Here is a 19,038-nt window from a genome sequence, read left to right as displayed (position 1 = left end):
CTTTTTTAAACGGCCAAAAAAAAAAAAAAAAAAAAAAAAAAAAAAAAAAATTGGAACTTCCGCCCTAAATTTCCGGAAGTTCCATGGAGGATCCGCCTGGAATTTCCGGATCCTCCATGGAACATCCGGAAATTCTGGGCGGATGTCACACTTCCGCCCAGAATTTCCGGATGTTCCATGGAGGATCCGGAAATTCCAGGCGGATCCTCCATGGAACTTCCGGATATTCTGGGCGGAAGTTCCAGGATCCGAAATTAAAAAAAAAAAAAAAAATTTTACCTCGTCTCCACCGCCGCCGCCGCTGCCACCAGCTCCGCCAGAAGTCCTCCCTCCGAATCTTAGCCTAATCCGCCTCGAATCACCCATGTAAAACAATTTTTGAATTTTTTTTTTTTTTACAAAAAAATTGTTTGAGAGTTAGAGAGTAAGAGAGTTTGAGAGTAAGAGAGTTAGAGAGAGAAGTAAAGAAGTGAGAAATGTGGGTCGGGAATGAAAAAACCGTATTTATATATCAAGGGTAAGATTGGAATTTCAAGAAAAAAAGGGAGCGTTACCCGGTAAAATAGGAGCGACAAATAACAACACCCTTACAATATTGATTATTGAACCACCCTTTGTCAAAAAAAAGTAAAATAATAATAATAATAATAATAAAAGAAAAATAAATAAAAATTGAACAACCCTATAAAACGACGACGTTTATCCTTCCTTTGAAAACCTTCCCTCAATTTTAATATCCCTTTCTTCTTCAGTCATCACTGCCGCCTCTCTTTTTCTCTCTGGTCCATTAATGTCGGAAAGAGAGGTTGAAGAAGACTCACAAATGGAAGCAGAGAAATCAAGGGCTGTCTTTGTTGATACCAATCTTAATACTCATCTCATCGTCCCCATTTATTCACATTCTTCTGTCACCTCTCTCAAACGTAAACTTCTCACCTCCTTTTTTTAAATTATTCGAATTTCTGCGTTTTATTATTGTCTTTGATCATCAATTTTTGATGCTTGAATTGCAATTTTTACGCTTTTTGTGAACTGGGCTTTTATTATATTGTATGATTCTACAATTTCGGCAAATTCTGCGTTTTGGGGTTTTATCTGGGTTTATGGAACATTTGGCTGAGTCGATAAGTAATAGGTCTAGTATACAACGGGTGTATTGCACGAGTGTATAATATTACAATAAGCTTAAGCATGCCATCAAATAATTAGAGACTTTGGATGCAACGGGTGTATCGTATACTACAAGCTTAGTATGCCGAATATAATGGTGTGGTGTTAGTAACAAATACAAGAATTTTATTACATATTTCAGGAAAATGTGAGGAGGGAGTCTAGATTATAGAACAATTGGTGTTACTATTATTAATTCTTGTATAGTTGTATGTATATCAATATATGCATACTACTAGAAAGTTCAAAATAGCGGGCTAATTTGGTTACCACTCCCATTGATTCTTCTGTTTGTTTGCAGGGCAACTTCGTCGTGAACATTTCGAGTGCTTTCCGCTGTTAGGGAGGATTGAAGTCAAAGCTCTTTCGGTATATTTTCACTATTTTGTACCTGTGCTTTAGAGAACTGTCTTGTGCTGACCCTCAAACATGGATTATGATTCTACTTGTTTTATAGACCTGTCTTTTCATGTTATGTGCTGACCCTTAAAATCTTAAATAGCTTCAACACCTAAGTTATCCCATAATTATCCATAATGTCTATTATAATCAAGTGAATGGAGGGATGGAGTTTGTGTGTGCGCGCGTAGTTACACACTTACACATATAGTATCGCATATGCATATCTTTTACGAGTATATATATTTTATCAGTCATTGTATTATAATTTTGGCTGTATGGCTTGGTGTTTGGTTGCTTGTTGTAGGTGAAATTAAATGGCAGCCACTACCATCTTCCAGACTATATGCTTCTCAAAACTGCTTTTCATGGGGTAGCAGATGCATGGTTTGTATTTGCTGAAGTTTGGACACAGGGTAGCTGTTCACAGTCCCAGAAGCTTATTGAATGCAAGCCCTTAGAAGCACTTCCATGTCATCAAAATGAATTACAGCTTCTGAAATCATCTCCTCAGCCTCATGTGACTCTAGACATGAGTAGTAGTAAGAAAAAGAAGAAGAAAAAGAAAAGAAATGACGTAGAAGGGAATGTGGAGAATAATAATTTTGGTGTGAAAGAGCAATTGAAGGAAAAAACAAGAGGCTCGTGTAAATTGGATGTCTCAAAAGCTGTGAGTAAAACTCATTTAGCAAAATTTATGTATAGGTGTATCAGTGTATGCCATAACTCTATGCTGCGCTCATTTTTTTTAATTCATTTCTTTCCATTTTTCCATTTTGATAGGACAAAGTTAGTGCCACTACGCAGCTACATAAACCAAGTGAGGGCCTTCACTATTCTTCTGCCATACAACCATCTGTAATGCATTTGAAAGATGGTGGTGGTAACACTGTCAAAGATTTGCAAAAGGGAGCTGCGATGGTTCATCAATTGGAAGGTGAATTCTGTGCCCTCTTAAACATTGTGCCATTTTAAAAACCCTGTCATCCAGCTAATTTTTTGTGTTGCTCAATGCTTGCTCATGTCCAATCTTTGCCATGTCCTAAATGTATATGAGCTGGCCGAAAATCTACTTCTGTGTAAGATGTATAGATTATTAGTTATCAATACAAATCAATCAATCAATCAATCAAAGCCTTAATCCCAAAAGTGGGGTCGGCTAACATGAACCAAATTTGATTATTCCGTGTAGTCATCAACATAAATCTTTCTCCTCCATCCCTTACGATCCAAAACTTCATCCTCACGTAAATCCATGCACTTCATATCCTTCCTCACTCCTTCCAACCAAGTCATCTTTGGTCTCCCTCTTCCTCGTTTAATCCCTCCATGGTCCCACTCTTCCACTCTTCGCACCGGTGCACCCTCGGGTCTCCGTCTTACATGTCCAAACCAACGCAGACGATTTTCCCTTAATTTATCTACAATGCCCGCCACACCTACTTTCTTGCGAATAACCTCATTTCTGATTCTATCTCTTAAAGTGTTTCCACACATCCACCTTAACATGCGCATTTCCGTAACCTCCATCTTTTTAATATGCTCTTTCTTAGAAGCCCAACATTCTGTACCATAGAGCAACACTGGTCTTATGGCAGTCCTGTAGAATTTTCCCTTCAACTTTAAGGGAATGCTGCGGTCGCATAGCACTCCCGTGGCCGCTCTCCATTTAAGCCACCCTGACTTAATCCTGTGGGTCACGTCTTGATCAATGTCACCATTCTTCTGGATGATCGACCCTAGGTACTTAAAACATTCACTCATGGTCAAATCCTTTCCATCCAAACTCACCACTTCATTGCTTGTCCCCCTCTGAGTGCCAAAACGACATACCAAATATTCAGTCTTACTCCGACTTAGCTTAAACCCTCTAGATTCCAACCTTTGCCTCCATTGCTCCAACTTGACATTAACCCCATCCTTAGTCTCATCCACCAAAACGATATCATCTGCGAACAGCATACACCATGGAACCTCATCTTGAATTGGTCTAGTTAATTCGTCTAGAACCGTTGCAAAAAGAAAAGGGCTTAATGCAGACCCTTGATGCAATCCGATTGTAATAGGGAAATCTTTTGTCAACCCTCCGCATGTCCTCACATTTGTTGACACATCCCGATACATATCCTTAACTAGGTCTACATACCTTCGTGGGATACCTTTCTTCAACATTGCCCACCAAAGTATCTCTCTTGGCACCTTGTCATATGCCTTCTCTAAATCAATAAAGACCATATGAAGATCTTTCTTCTTTACCCTATAAAACTCCATCATTTGTCTTATCAAATGGATTGCCTCCATAGTAGATCTCCCAGGCATAAAACCAAATTGGTTATCTGAAATGCTTGTGCATGCCCTCAACCTTTGTTCAATCACCCTTTCCCACAACTTCATAGTATGGCTCATAAGCTTAATTCCTCGATAGTTAGAACAATCTTGAGCGTCTCCTTTGTTTTTATAAACCGGGACCAAGGTGCTCTTCCTCCAATCTTGTGGGATCCTTGTAGCCGTCCATATCTTGTTGAAAAGGTTTGTTAACCAATCAATACCAATCTTACCCAAACACCTCCACACCTCTATCGGTACCCCATCAGGGCCAACCGCCTTCTTAGGTTTCATCTTCCTCAGTGCAATCTCCACCTCTACTCTCCTAATCCTTCGCACATACTCCATGTTGATTTCTTCATCACTCATAGAGGTATCTCCTATCACAACTCCATTACTTCCATTAAATAATTCATCGAAGTACCCCTTCCACCTGTCCTTGATGCCCTCCTCTTGCACTAGGACCATTTGGTTCTTATCTTTGACACACTTCACCATGCCAATATCCTTCCTTGCCTCTTGTCTTCTCTTTGCCATCTTATAAATGATCCTTTCTCCCTCCTTGGAATCAAGCTTTTCATAAACCTCCTGATATGCCTTTTCTTTTGCTTGGCGAACAGCTGCCTTTGCCTTACTCTTAGCCTCCTTATACGCTGCAAAGGTTTCATCACTCCTACATTTTCCTAAGGCTTGATAGCATTCCCTTTTTTGCTTAATTACTGCTTTCACCTCTTCATTCCACCACGAAGTATCTCTCTGTACCGAAGTTCTTCCCCTTACTTCCCCTAAGACCTCTTTGGCCACTCTTAGGAAACAGTTCTTCATTCGTAACCAGGTCATGTCCGGATCCACCTCTCCATCCCAATCCGCTTCTTCAATTACCTTTTCTGTAAAGACCTTAGCTTTTGCATCCCTTAGGGTCCACCATCTTATCCTTGGTTCTTCTTGTCTAACTTTTTTCTTCGCCTTCTCTTTCAGACGAATAGTCATTACCAATAGCCGGTGTTGGGTGACCACACTCTCCCCTGGGATAACCTTACAGTTTATGCAACTTTGTCTATCTATGCTCCTTGTGAGCAGGAAGTCTATTTGAGTTGCATTTGCTCCATTCCGAAAAGTTATCAAGTGTGAATCCCTCTTCTTAAACCAAGTATTAGCCAAAATTAAATCATATGATTGGGCAAAATCCATAATAGCTTCACCACCGGCGTCCCTCTGCCCATACCCAAAGCCTCCATGGACACTCTCATAGCCATCTCGGCTCGCCCCAACGTGCCCATTTAGATCCCCTCCAATATATAACTTCTCTGAGTGGTGGACACCCTGCACCACCTCGTCTAGGTCCTCCCAAAATTGTCGTTTCTCTTCTGCATCTAAACCCACTTGGGGAGCATAAGCACTGATAACATTCACAATCTCCTTGCCACATAGCAACTTCAGCCTTATCAACCTATCGTTCTTCCGATAGACCTCGATCACCTCTTTTGCCAACCTCTCATCGAGAACCACACCAACTCCGTTCCTAGCTCCACCATTCCTTGTTCTGTGGCTCGTTTCTTGCCCAACATACCATACCTTATACCCCAAAACCAAGCCTCGAGCTCCTTCTCCTGTCCATCTTGTCTCTTGGAGGCACATGATGTTCACGCGTCGTCTTTTCATTACTTCTACCAATTCTGCTGATTTTCCCGTAAGAGACCCCACATTCCAAGAACCAATCCGCAAACTAAATTCTTTTCTCCCACGCTCCCTCCTGATCCCAACTCCAAGTCCTTGATTATTTGACACCACAATTGGGCAATATGGCGCGTCGCTTCTGGGCGACGACCTAGCAACCCTTACATACTTATCACTGCACCCGGGTCTGGGAAGTGCAGCGCGTCGCTCAGTAGGGAACGCCCCAATGGCACGCCCTTGCTCATTTGACACCACACTCGGGCAATGTGGCGCGTCGCTTCTGGGCGACGACCTAGCAACCCTTGCATACTTATCACTACACCCGGGTCTAGGAAGTGCAGCGCGTCGCTGAGTAGGGAACGCCCCCACGAAAATATCTGTTTGGCTCATGTCATGGGATGTGACGAAGTTTTATACTGGCTGTCACTGGCCTACCGTAACCCTCCTCCTTTATCCAGGCTTGGGACTGGCAGCGGGAAACCCACTGGCGGAGTTTAGTTATCAATACAAAGTATGTAATATAAGAGAGGAATTTTTTCTCTTCCATACTGTATGGTTGCTTGTTTACTTCTTGCGTCCTCCTTCCTAGTTATTAAATATATAATATAAGAGAGGAATTTTTTTCTTTTCCATACTGTATGGTTGCTTTTGTACTTCTTGCGTCCTCCTTGAAGGAAGGGGGAGATACATATGATTTCAGTTGGAACTGACTTCTGAAAGAAGAATATTTACCCGATTGAGAGGAAAATGAATAAAAAAAAAAGGTCATTACTTGGACTTTGAATCATACATAAATCTGGGAAAAAAAAGGTTTTCTGACAAACGGAAATGAGCCTTATAGGAAATTCTTATGCAGGTACTAGCACAAATTTAGCTGAAGTTTTCAACAAAGAACGTGGAATTGACACCTCATTTACTACACCCCGATTTAAGAAAACAAAGAAGAGTAACAATGGTGTCAATAATAGCCCTGCTGCAACTTCTAACCAAGAGCCTGATACTCTAGCAAAGGGTGATGCACCTTCTGACAATAAGCAAGAGCCTTATATCTACAAAAAAGGTATTAAAATTGCTGAAGAAGTACCACCGTCACAGCTGAATAATGTTTCAGAGCTGTTGTTTCAACATGATCCATTGAAAGTAGAAAAGGAAACTGTACAAGATATTGCTCCTTTGATGTCAGACAATGCTGCTAAGAAAAGGAAAAGAGACAGAGGCGGACAAGAAAGAACTGCTGAAAAGGTGACACCATTGCATCTGAACAATGTTACAGAGCTGTTGCTGCCTCAAAAGGAGTCAATGAACTTAGTTGATAGAGAAAAGGAAATTGAGGAAGATATTTCTCCTGTGAAATCAGAGAATCCTGCGAAGAGAAGGAAAAAAAATAAATCCAAGAACTCTGGTACAGAAAATCAGGAACTGTTAAGCAAAAGGCAAACTGGTGATCAAAAAGAAGATGACATTAGGACTTGTTTACCAGATGACACTAGCAGACCTGAAAGGTGTGTGGAAACTATAAGTGAAACTCCCAAGAAGAGGTCTCGAAACGAGGAAGCTGTTCCTGGAAAGGACCCTCAAGACGAAATTCAGAAATTAGAAGCCCCTGTGACTGTTATTCAAAGTGACAAACCCAAGAAGCAGAGACAAAAAAAGCAACCAGCTCCTGCATTGGATCCTTCCAGCTTATCTTTGGATCAACGTTTAGATGAAATAACTATGGAAATGGACGCACCAAAAAAAGTAAGTGAAATCTAGTTGCCAAGAAGTTTATTTCCTCTAAATAGATTAATATTGTACTGAATCTGTTTTTTTTTTTTTTTTGGATGTGAAACAGGCTGATGCTATTTTGACAACATGCAATGCTATTACCAATGATGATCTGTTGAAGTCAGACAACACTGCTAAGAAAAGTAAAACAAATGAAAGTGAACAAGAACACAGAACTGCTGCAAAGGTGTCACAGTCACATCTAAATATTGCTCCAGACTTTTCTAAAAATGAGTCAGTCAACTTTGCTGAAAGAGAAAAGGAAATCGAGGAAGTTGTATCTCCATCAAAATCAGAGCACTCTAGGAAAAAAAAGAAAGAAAGGAGAGATTCCCAACTGAAAGGGAAAGAAATTAGTGCGCTGACAGAATCTAGCAAAATGCAGAATGATATTGACAAACCCGAAGAGAGTGTAGAAACTATGAGTAAATCGCTGAAGAAGAGGTCTCTAAATGAGGAAGCTATTAGCAGCGTCCCTCCTGGTTCTTCATTAAAAGAGCAACCAGATGAAGAAACAAGGGAAAGGGCTGTCCCCAATACTGTGATTGAAAGTGGCAAAGCCCTTAGGAGAAGCCAAAGGAAGAAGCTATCTGTTTCTGGGAAGGACCTTCCCAACTTACCTGAGAAGCAGCAGTCAGCTGATAAAAAGATGGAAATAGATGCACCAAAAAGTGTACGTGAAATTAAGTTACCAAGAAGCTACTGCCCTTGGAATATTTAAAATGTCAAGGAGCTAAAGCCATTGCATGGTGACTAACTTATTTCAACTTCTTTTTATTGATAGGGGGAAGAGGCTGATGATGCAAAAAAACAGAAGAAAGTGATACAGGGTGAAGTGCATCATGATGATTCGAAGAAGATTCCTTCCCTAACAGTTTCCTCTGTATTATCAGAATCGAAGCATCTGGAAAAGTCACGGACAAGTAAACAGAAGGCAAAAAAACATGATCAACCTTCAGCTGTAGATACTTCATCTAATGGTCAAAACTTAGCTGAATCAAAGAAGAATCAAGTAAATGCAAAAACTTCTGAGATTCAGAAATTAAGCACTGTGCAAGGCCAAGACAAACATGTACCTTCGCTGACAGACGTTGTTGTTCCAGTTGCTGCTCCTATCAAAACTAATAAAAAAGGTGATGTTCCCCTTGCAAGTGTGGATGATGGAAGCAGAATCTCTGGCAAAAATATAATGAGAGAAACAGATGCCCCTAGAAGAGTAAGTCATGTCAAGTTACCAAAATGCAATTTCTCAAATTAATTCATTGGGTGAAGCAGCTGTAAGTGATTCCATGGTGGCTGACTTTTGTTTTGTTTTGTTTGGGAGGGGGGTTTAGGTCGATCGGGCAGATGATCTTGTTACAGATGCTGAGAGTAATGGTGCTCAAGAGCACAAAGAAGTGATACAAGACGATGAGCATGGTGAATTCAGTCAGGCCCCTAGCCTAGAAGTTTCCACTGTCTTGGCAGAAGCAACGCAGCTTGAAAAACCACAGGCTAGTAAGCAGAAGGTCAAGAAACTTGATCAACCATCTTCTATTGATACTTCATCTAATGGACGTGACTTGCTTGGCTTAAAAAAGAATAAGCGAAATTCAAACACTTCTGAGCTTCAGAAACCCATCACTGATCAAAAGCATGACAAATCCGGTCTAAATGTCAAAAAATCAGAAATTTTAAAAGAAGTAAATTCGACTGTAGCTGATCCTACCAGCATCTCAAGGAATACTGGTGTTTCTCGTGCAAGTCTAGATGATGGAAGCAAGTCTTCTGAAGTATTGAACATGAGCTTTGAAAATACAGTAAAGAAGATTCGTGAGGGAGGAAGGGCTAAGGAGCCACCAAAAAGGCTGGAAGAGAAATCTGTTGGCATTAGAAAATATTCCCTTTTGAGCACGAAACAAACAAAGAAAGGGTTAGCTTCTTCAAGAGCAATATTTGATGATGGAACTAGTTCATCTTCTGATGAAGAAGATAGAACTAGTTCTAGCACCACTACAATTCCGCCAGACAATTTATCTTCATCTGATTATTCGGAAGGGGAAAGCGAAGGAGTGGTGATATCGCAACCTGGTAATTTTTTGTGCATTATTCTGTCATTGATTGCCAATGCAATGGAGATATTGATTGAATTCGTTTTCTGCTTAAAGGTCTTACATCTTAGTGATTAACCGAGTCTGCACTTATTTTGTAAGGGTGCAGTTCACAATTTTTCAAATGTGCTGCTTTTGGTCTCAAGTTAATTTTTCTTGTTGTTCAATCTCTACAATTTAGCGCACTTTTTTTATTGTACAATTTTTCCAGTTGATTTCGTTGTGAATTTTTTATGTGGTGCTATTTGCGACTTGTTTTCTAACGTCTTTGTGTTTGCGTCTTTTGCCAGATTCTTCCAATGGTATTGACAGAAGCAAAGCAAAGTAAGTGTTACAATTTTAGCTCTGTTTTAATTGTTGCACAATTAAGAACGATGTTGCAGATGTATCCAGGCACATCTCTAGTAATAGTTCATATTATGGAACCTCAAGATGACTTCAGGAGTATCTAATTGTTCTCTGTTATTTATCTTGAGTAGCTCATCTGGCTCGAAGCTGGAATCGATCCTACGAAGCTCAAGCAGATACAAGAAGGTCAAGTTGGTGGCTTCCCAGTCACAAAACGATAGTGAGCTTCCTGAGTTTGTTCCAGATAGTCTTGCAGACGTGTAAGTCTCGCATTATTTTTGGCCTAGTGAGTTGTTCTTGTCTGGGTTTTTTTGATCGTATCTGAAGGGAAGTGTTCTGCTCCTCTTCCAATTTTGTCACAAATTATCTGTACTCGTGTGTTGGCTTTTGCTCAAATATACGATATCGCTCCAAGAAAAGGAAGAAAAACATCGTGGTTTTTTTTTTTTTTAAAATGTATTTTTGGATAGCCACATACCCAATTATGTTGGCTCACACAAACTAATGGAGACATTCTCACAACTAGATGGATAGGGACAAGTTGATCAACCCAATTTATCAAAAGGAGGACAATATAGAAGGTGGGGGGAATGTAATCAAACTAATTGCCTCAAGAGTCAAGACCCACATAAAACATAATTTGAAGTATCAATTAAGTCTTGATTCAAACGTAACCAATTCTATTATCAGCATTAAGATGACAGGCAAGGAAACTGGTTTGTAGAGCTAGTTAGCTAGGTAAACATTAATCTAATAAAATTTGTTATAATATTTTAAATACGAGTAGTAAAATTAATTGAAAACTACTCCGTAGCTTAACTATTGGAGCAATAAGTAGCTAGGATTGTTATAACTAGAGAAAATGGTGTGGCATGACAAGCTATTAAATGGATTAGCAACCATCGGAGTTCATATTGTGGAACCTTGAGATGACTCGGAGCATCCGATTGATTTCTGTTTGTGTAGCTCATCGCTCAAAGCTAATCAATCCTACCAAGCTCAAGCAGATACAAGAAAGTCTTGCAGCAAACGTGTAAGTCTCACATTAAGTTGTTCTTTTTTTGGCCTAGTGAGCTGTTTTGGTCCCGGATATTTCTGACCATATCTGAAGGGCAGCGTTTTGTTGCTCTCCCAATTTTGTCACAAATTGCCTGTAAATCTGTAATCTTGTGTTGGGTTTTGCTCTAATGTACAATACGCATTTCGCTCCAACAGACGGAAAAAATACATTGTGGCCTCGTGGGGTTTGTATTTAATATTTGACAGCCATATACACAATTACGTTGGTCAGGCCCGTTTCTGAGATTTCGGAGGCCTAGGGGCGGATAAAAAATTGGGGCCCTAGTTAGCTAACTATTGAATTTAATAAGAGAAAAATTGGGTATGCAAAAAAATAAAATAAAATACGCGATATTTTATTTGAAGTTAAGAAATTTTATTGGTACAGTAATGCTTATACAAAATGTTTCCTTCTAGCATTTCTAGATGCAAAGTCATTAATAATAGTTTCTACATCAATATGCTCTAACATAGTTCTCTCGATACATAAAGTAGCTAAACCATTCAACCTTTCTTGAGACATTGATGATCTCAAGTAGGTTTTCAATAATTTCAACTTTGAAAAACTTCTTTCGGCAGATGCCACCGTTACCGGCATAGTCAATAGTATCCGATAAGCTATTGATGCATTTGGAAAGCAATCGGCATCTTTGACAAACTCTAGAATCTCATGTGCCGACATCAACATATTTGGTAAAGTCATTTGCAATACTTTTAATTCTGAAAATAGATCATCTGCATCAACATCAGAAAAATTATTATGAGAAAATGTAGTCTTAAAATTGATGCAAGATTTTCTTAATTCATCATTGTCTAATGACTTTAATTTGTTTGAATCAAACAAAAATCCAAATATATTTTCAAACACCTCTAATTGTTCAAATCTATTTTTCAAAGAGTTTATTGCCATATCAACAACCACCAAAAAATAATTAACTCTAAAAGATTCCTCGGGTGATTGTATTTCTTCATCATTACCATTATTCTCATCAAATTGCCTTTTTCTAAATACTTGACGCTTTGTTGGAAGTGTAGGCTCTATATCCATATCAAATGCAAGGCTTTTAGCAATATTTATACTGGATTCAAAGCCATTATTTCTATACTCCTCAAAATACAAAATAATACCTTTCACTTCCTTCATTGCAGCTCCAATACACATAGACTTAGTTTGCAATTTCTTACTCACATTGTTAATTGCGAATAAAATGTCATACCAAATCACAATGCCAAGTAAAAATTCATAACTTGCAACACAATTAGCTAAACTTTCACATTCACTCTTAGTCTTAGCATCATTACCACTAGATTCATACAATTTTTGCAAAGCTAACTTTATTTGAGGCGCTTGAAATCTAATAGCTTTAACACTTTTAATTCGACTTTCCCATCGAGTATTACACAAAGATTTAACAGTTAGACCCGGAACGTTATCAACTAAAACCTTCCATTTTTTTGTAGAACTTGCAAATAATGTGTATATGCGTTGCACAATTCCAAAAAAAGAAATAGCTTTAACACAAGAATGTGTCATATCCGAAAGAGTTAAATTAAGACTATGACAAGCACATGGCATATATAAAGCCCTTGGATTTATTCCAAGTAATCTATTTTGAACCCCTTGATGTTTTCCTTTCATATTAGAACCATTGTCATAACCTTGACCTCTAACATCATCAATATCTAAATCAAGAGACTTGCATACATTTAACAATTCATTAAAGAGTCCCAACCCTGATGTATCATCTACTATTAAGAATTCTAAAAAAAATTCTTCTACTTTTATCTTATCACAAGACACATTAACACATCGTACTATCAAAGTCATTTGCTCTTGATGGCTTACATCCGGGGTACAATCAAGTATCACAGAAAAATATTTAGCCTCTTTGATGATCTTTATCATAGAAATTCTAACACTATGGGCTAAAAGAGAAATCAATTCATTTTGAATTTGAGGACCAAGGTAGTGATAGTGAATTTCATGACTTTTTATACGTCTAACATGATCTTGCATTATCAAATCAAATTCAGCTATCATTTCAATCAAGCCTAAAAAATTACCATTACTATCCTCATACAATATTCCATTAGACCCACGAAAAGCTAAATTATGTTTAGCAAGACATTTAACAACAGATATTATTCTTATCAAAACTTGTCTCCAACGTTCCTTTTCTTTAAGAATCCCATCTTGCAACTCTTTATCAATGCCTTTGTTCTTATTCAATCTCAATCTTGTTTCATTTCAAGTACTCATATTAGTCAAATGTTCAACACTATTCTCATGCAGTTTGAGTTTCTCACTCAAATGTTTCCAATCATTCACTCCATCATTTGCTAAAAGAGTTTTGTTATTTTGAGAAGTGAACAACTTACAACAAAAACAATACACTTTATCAACATGTTTTGAATAAACCAACCATTTTCTATCCGAAGTTTCCCCATTACTCAACTTTCTTATAAAATAAGAATATGAAAAATGCCTAGAAAAGCTATCGGTAGGAAATGTGAGATTTAATTCTCTTATAGGGCCTTTTTCAATCAAAATATCTCTAGTTTTAGCATCAAGTAAACCCCAATTCCTAGGATCATAGATATCAAAAGGAGGGATAAAATGTTCATTAATACCCACATCAACATTAGGCACATCATTAGGGACATCAACATTTGGCACATCATTAGGAACATCAACATTTGGCAAATCATTAGGAACATCGACAATTGGCACATCATTAGGAACATCAACAATTGGCACGTCATTAGGAACTTCAACATTATTCAAATTATTCGAAGGTTCTTCAACTCGACTACTATAAAAAAATTTATCTAATGATCCTCTTTGAGATTCAATCAAATGTTGAGCTCGTTTTCTTTTTTCCCTTTTATCATGACCGGATGCATATTTTCTCGGAAACATTATTAAAATAAATAACACAATAAAAGTTAAAGAATGATATCACCGAATCTCGCAAGATGCTAGTAGTATAGCCGAAAAGTCCAAAAGACCAAAAGTCGTCAAATAACAATGAGCAACACCTACAATAACAAAAAAATCCATAATTAAAATCTATCAATCAACAATTTGACAAAATTTGATACTGATAAGTGATAATTCATAAATCATAAATTTATAGTTAAAAATTTATCAATTGACAATTTGATAATTCATAATCAATAATCAAATATCATATTCATGATTCAAGAAAACTGATACATTGAGAATTAACTGGAAAAATTAATTCGTATAGCATCTTATTTAATATTTCAGAAATACTAATGTAAAATTGAATAATTCATAAATTAAAATAAATTAATTGCTGGAAAAAAGTTAAATTTAAGAACTTACCAATACTCGTATGATTTCTGATTTCATCTTCGATCATCGACGCCAAACTCCATAATTATGGTGAAAATATAATAAATACAAATAGAAAAAAGTGATTAAGAAAATTGATATGTGCAGAACAATTGAAAGAGTATAATTTATAGGAAAAATCTTAGATTTTAATCCCGTTGAAAATTGATTGCAAAGATGAACGTTTATGGGGGAAATCATCTGTTTAGAATTAATTTGGGAAGGAAGATGAAAAATCAGAAAAATATAGGTAATGATACAAATAATTGATTTCATGAATGAAAATTGAAGATTATACGGTTGTATTTGGTTAGATTATAGGAATTAATTTGGCAAATTCAACTTCCCAAAGATGAAGGGGCTATTTTCTAGGAGGAATTAATTTGAGGGGATTAATAAGGGAATAATTTGCTTGATTAACTGACTCTTACTTCGTTATTCTCAGTATATAATTTTTTTTCTTTTTTTTCTTTTTTTTTTTTTTTAAATAATACGAATATGGATTTAAAATTTTGGGGCCCTGGGCGGGTGCCCCGGCTGCCCCGGCCCAGATACGGCCCTGACGTTGGTTCACTCGAACTAATGGAGACATTTTAACAAGTAGTTGGACAGGGACAAGTCGTTCAACCCAGTTATACATGAACATTCATAACTTTAAGAACAAAATAGGAAGAATATGAATTATCATGATCATACTAGTTGCCAAACACTCGCACATTATACCGAATTACCGATACATAGTAATTCTCGTGAACAATCTCGTTCTGTTATGACAAGAGCATAACCAATCTATACTACAATCAGCATTAAGAGTTTAAGACAACAGAAAAGACGACCTTCTCTGCCAAGGTACTTGTTAACGATGCATGCTATTCGAAGAGGATGTTTTTAGCTTCGATGATTGCAATTTTGGAACGTATCCCAAATATATTGCTCCCAAACCTACCATATATACTGCAGACCATAATGGATGGGGGGGAATCTAGCCATTTTTCTGACATTTGAGGTTTATATCAATAGGGAAAAAAACTAACAGTTGATACTTCGTGTATGTGTATAAGCTTTAGAGACCTTGATGTTCCAATTAAGAAAGACTGCATCCATAATTTGCATTATTTTGCACATTTATAATTCTTCAAAAACAAAAAAAAATTACTACATACTTCGTATGTCTTAATTCTCTGTTTTAAGGTACACAAAGTTGTATCGAAGAAAAACTCCCCATTTCGGTCATTTCTTGATGCCTGGGCTAGATAGTTACAATAGACCACATTATGTTAGAAGTTGTATCACTAAAATGTCGTGGAAAAATATTGTTCATCTCCTAAATTGTTGATAGCTTCAAAAAAAATTAAAGATTAGAGAGGTATCATACCCACAATTATAGCAAACAGTTTTTGAACTTAGTACTCCCTCCGTCCCTAAATTACATTCCTGTTTGGAAATTTACACAGGAATTAAGGAGGGAAGAATAAGACAAATAACAATAATTAGATATGCAATGGGAAGTATAAAGATAGATTAATTATTATTCATGACATGTCATCAATCCTTTGCAAAAAAAAAGGACCAATCACATGCTCCTAATTGAAAATTTTTAACCAATCATATTCATTGTAATTTGGCACAAGGATTATGAGTGAGATTAGGTAAGGATGAGTGAGAAAGCATTAAATATAAAACAGAAAAAGAGAGTGGATTTACTAAAAAAAACTTACCAAAAATAGAAAGGAGAAATGTAATTTTGGAATACCAAAAATAGAAAGGAGGAATGTAATTTAGGGACGGAGGGAGTAATAAAAAAATCTTAGTCAGAAGTTTTTAATTGCGAAATTAACGGATCACTTTCCAACAATTTGCAACAGGAAAGCATTTATGGGCCATGTTACGCAAATATATTTATAAATGCGGAGTAGTATATGGCTGTTTGCAGATTATATTTAGTGGATAATACTCCTACTATAATTTTATCCTTTTACCATTTATCTTTTATAGATTTATTTCTAATTCAAAGATTATATGGGGGATTTTATTGTGTGATTGGCCACATCATGTGGTCGAGGTTACTCGAGTTACTCCTGGCCGAGTAACACTTCATGTAACCCCTAAGGCCTTGATCGGGTAACCCCTGACCGAAACCCTCAAATAACCCTTGATCGAGTAACTTTAGTAACCCGGCCACATAAAAAATTTGTGTAAGTAATAAAGGGAGTATCAAATACAAGTAGATATATAATGTTTCCAAAAGACAATTCCAAAACATAAAATGCTTGCACCTTTTTTTTTAAAGCCTAAAAGGACATATGAGCTAAGTTAAATAATGTGAATTCAATCAATGCTAAAACACAAAGTTAACAAAAAAAAATGTAAGACTGGTAATTTCAAAATTACAATTAGGGTCTGTTCTCTTACGTTGAAATTCAGTTCAGCTGAGTTAAGTTCAGTTCAACTCAATTCAGTTCAGTTCCTAATTTCCTTCTCTTATAAAATATTCAGTTCAGCTGAGTTTAGTTCAGCTGAGTTCAGCTGAGTTCAGTTGAGTTCAGTCAATGAGAACAGACCCTTAATGTGTAGTGAATGTAGCATTTTTTAAAAAAATTAGGATTGATTTTATAAATGTCCATCCTATGATGGCCATATTTGACAACACATGCGGTTAAAGTATAATCCAATGGAGGAGCTAGAGTCAGAATCCTTTAATTAAAAATAATAACTATTGGCCCTTGAAATAGCAAATTGTTGCTTTCTAGTTTCTACGGAGTAATAATATTCTATAGATTACACAGTACAAGTGCACATTTTTAGAGGAAACACTCGATAAAAATATGTACTCCCTAAGTATGTAAATTGACCAATTGTCGTGCAAAAGTATATAACGGCATGCAATTAACACTAATTGAGACATAATCCTACCATAATCAATATTAATCATTTCTAATTCTCTTTTTTTATTTCTATGTCAAAGCTTCACACTTATCATTAATGAAGGAATAAAAGTATGATTAAAATATAGTTAGGTGATTAGAGATTTAGAGTAATCAAAAAGCAACGAACATTATGATTTAATGGTTATCATTACCTTTGCTCATTTTTAATTATATTATGAATGTGCCAAAGCTTTTAGCTAACGTAAAAAACAAACAAATTTAAGTATATTGGAAAAGAATATAAAAATTAGGAAAATTTGACAATTACCACCTTCTGTTATGTCCATTTTAGCAATTACCACCTTCTATTTTTTTTTTTGAAAATTACCACCTTCTATTTTCAAAAACATCAAAACTTACCACCTTCTATTTTCAAAAACATCAAAACTTACCACCTTCTTGCCCCTCTACTACCACGTGACGTCATTTTGGGCTCATTCTTTCTCTTTCCTCCCTATTTTCCTCACATTTCTCATTCCTAACTCGATTTTCATCCCCCTTTCACTTCTTTTCCCCCAAACAATCAAAAACACTTCAATTTACTCCTCCAAATCAAAATTGACGAACAATTATTGGTGGTTTGGAGGAAAAAAAGTGAAATGGGAGATGAGAATCCAAATAGGAATGATAAATGTGAGGGAAATAGGGAGGAAAGGGAAAGAATGGGCCCAAAATGACGTCACATGGTAGTTGGGGGGCAAGAATATGGTAACTTTTGATATTTTTGAAAATAGAAGGTGGTAATTTTCAAAAAAAAAATAGAAGGTGGTAATTGCTAAAATGGACATAACAAAATTAATATTTTAATCATGCACCAAAAAAATTCTCCTTTTAGAATTGGATTACTCTCTTTAGCCTAGTTTTAGCCACAAACAAACCAAATCAAATGGCATAATTAGAATGAAACAAATAATGTAGACTGAATTTAATCTCGCAACTTGAGTATTTTTTAATGAATAATGACTTTTACCTTGTCATGGGCATCTCTTCATGCCAAAAATAACTAAACAGGTAACGACATGGATCAGGATTCTCTCTAGTAACTAACTAACCAAACGGTCTCGGTTAAAAACTTGGCGTAGTCTCAATCAATCAACTTTTTTTTTCGAAAAATAACCTCGGTATCCAACCCGAACCCATCAACCTTCTTGACCCGAACCAAATCCGACTTTTTAAACAACTTCACCAAAGCATCCACCCCAAGCAAGTCATTAGCCGAATACTTATCGGACCGCGTCGTAATCGCCACGTGCAAAACACAAACCCCACCAGGCTTCAACGTCCGCTCAATCTCCCGGACAAATTTCTCGGGATAAAGCGCGTGATCAAACACATTCGAAAACTCGAAATCAAAACTTTCATCCTCAAATGGTTGCTTATGAAAATCCCCGTGAATAACCAAAGGCGGACACGGCACAAGGTCAATACCAATGGAGTCCGACACTCCAACACGGCGTAACGCCTGGACTTCTTGCCCAACCCGCGCGCCAATACAAAGCGCCTTAGATGAGTTTGAAAGTAATGACTCGTCCTTTAAATGAGCGAAGAAACCCGAAAAAACTCGGATCTTACGGTCCCAATCACGGGTGGTCCAAAGATGGCGGAGTTTTGGGTTAAGGGTTTTGTTGAGCTGTTTTTTGATGTAAGTGTCGTAAGTGGTGTATCCAGGTCGGATGCGAATACCCGGATTTGCTGTGGTTGTGATTGTGGCGGTGTTGGTGGTTTTGAGAGAGAATAGGAGGAGGAGAGGGAGGGAAAGGAAGAGGGAGAAAGTGAAAAAACGGAGGAAAATTGGGGTTATTTGGTTGTATAGTTTCATATTTTTTGCATGGTGTTTTTGATTTTTTTTGTGAATTTAGTTTGTTCTATTTTCTCTCCCTTTTTTTTTTATTTAATTTTCTCTCTCCTATTTTTATTT

The 19,038-nt window shown here is 37.0% G+C and overlaps 3 protein-coding genes across 3 annotated transcripts; 1 reads left to right on the top strand and 2 right to left on the bottom strand.

Moving 5' to 3' along the window:
* Window positions 1-780: 780 nt before the first annotated feature.
* LOC145602928 (uncharacterized) lies at window positions 781-10,298 on the top strand. The gene is made up of 10 exons (XM_081659072.1): window positions 781-923; window positions 1,472-1,539; window positions 1,877-2,239; window positions 2,353-2,506; window positions 6,428-7,311; window positions 7,406-8,011; window positions 8,123-8,554; window positions 8,673-9,408; window positions 9,719-9,752; window positions 9,908-10,298. The coding sequence occupies exons 1-10, from the start codon at window positions 791-793 to the stop codon at window positions 10,038-10,040; spliced, it is 3,543 nt and encodes a 1,180-aa protein (XP_081515198.1). The 5' UTR covers window positions 781-790; the 3' UTR covers window positions 10,041-10,298.
* Window positions 10,299-11,229: 931 nt separating this feature from the next.
* LOC145600773 (uncharacterized) lies at window positions 11,230-13,755 on the bottom strand. The gene is made up of 2 exons (XM_081656638.1): window positions 13,229-13,755; window positions 11,230-13,072 (listed from the first exon to the last, which is right to left on the bottom strand). Exons 1-2 carry the CDS (start codon window positions 13,753-13,755, stop codon window positions 11,230-11,232), a joined length of 2,370 nt encoding a protein of 789 aa, XP_081512764.1.
* A 4,294-nt stretch (window positions 13,756-18,049) lies between these two features.
* Window positions 18,050-19,038, bottom strand: LOC145602880 (uncharacterized). The gene has a single exon (XM_081659033.1). The coding sequence runs from the start codon at window positions 18,937-18,939 to the stop codon at window positions 18,205-18,207; it is 735 nt and encodes a 244-aa protein (XP_081515159.1). The 5' UTR covers window positions 18,940-19,038; the 3' UTR covers window positions 18,050-18,204.

Source organism: Chenopodium album, chromosome 21 (assembly GCF_948465745.1).
Source record: "Chenopodium album chromosome 21, dcCheAlbu1.1, whole genome shotgun sequence".
NCBI classification, from domain to species: Eukaryota; Viridiplantae; Streptophyta; class Magnoliopsida; order Caryophyllales; family Amaranthaceae; genus Chenopodium; species Chenopodium album.
The sequence above is the reverse complement of the archived record's forward strand: the minus strand, read 5'-3'. Positions and strand labels throughout refer to the sequence as shown.

Bases quoted from the DNA above. Each gene is read 5' to 3' on its own strand.
- LOC145602928 (XM_081659072.1), top strand. From the start codon at position 791: ATGTCGGAAAGAGAGGTTGAAGAAGACTCACAAATGGAAGCAGAGAAA. The intron at 1,540-1,876 runs GTATATTTTCAC...TGCTTGTTGTAG, and splicing joins TTGAAGTCAAAGCTCTTTCG to GTGAAATTAAATGGCAGCCA. The intron at 2,240-2,352 runs GTGAGTAAAACT...CCATTTTGATAG, and splicing joins AATTGGATGTCTCAAAAGCT to GACAAAGTTAGTGCCACTAC.
- LOC145600773 (XM_081656638.1), bottom strand. From the start codon at position 13,755: ATGTTTCCGAGAAAATATGCATCCGGTCATGATAAAAGGGAAAAAAGA. The intron at 13,073-13,228 runs GTATTGTTTTTG...AAATGAAACAAG, and splicing joins TCAAAACATGTTGATAAAGT to ATTGAGATTGAATAAGAACA.
- LOC145602880 (XM_081659033.1), bottom strand. From the start codon at position 18,939: ATGAAACTATACAACCAAATAACCCCAATTTTCCTCCGTTTTTTCACT.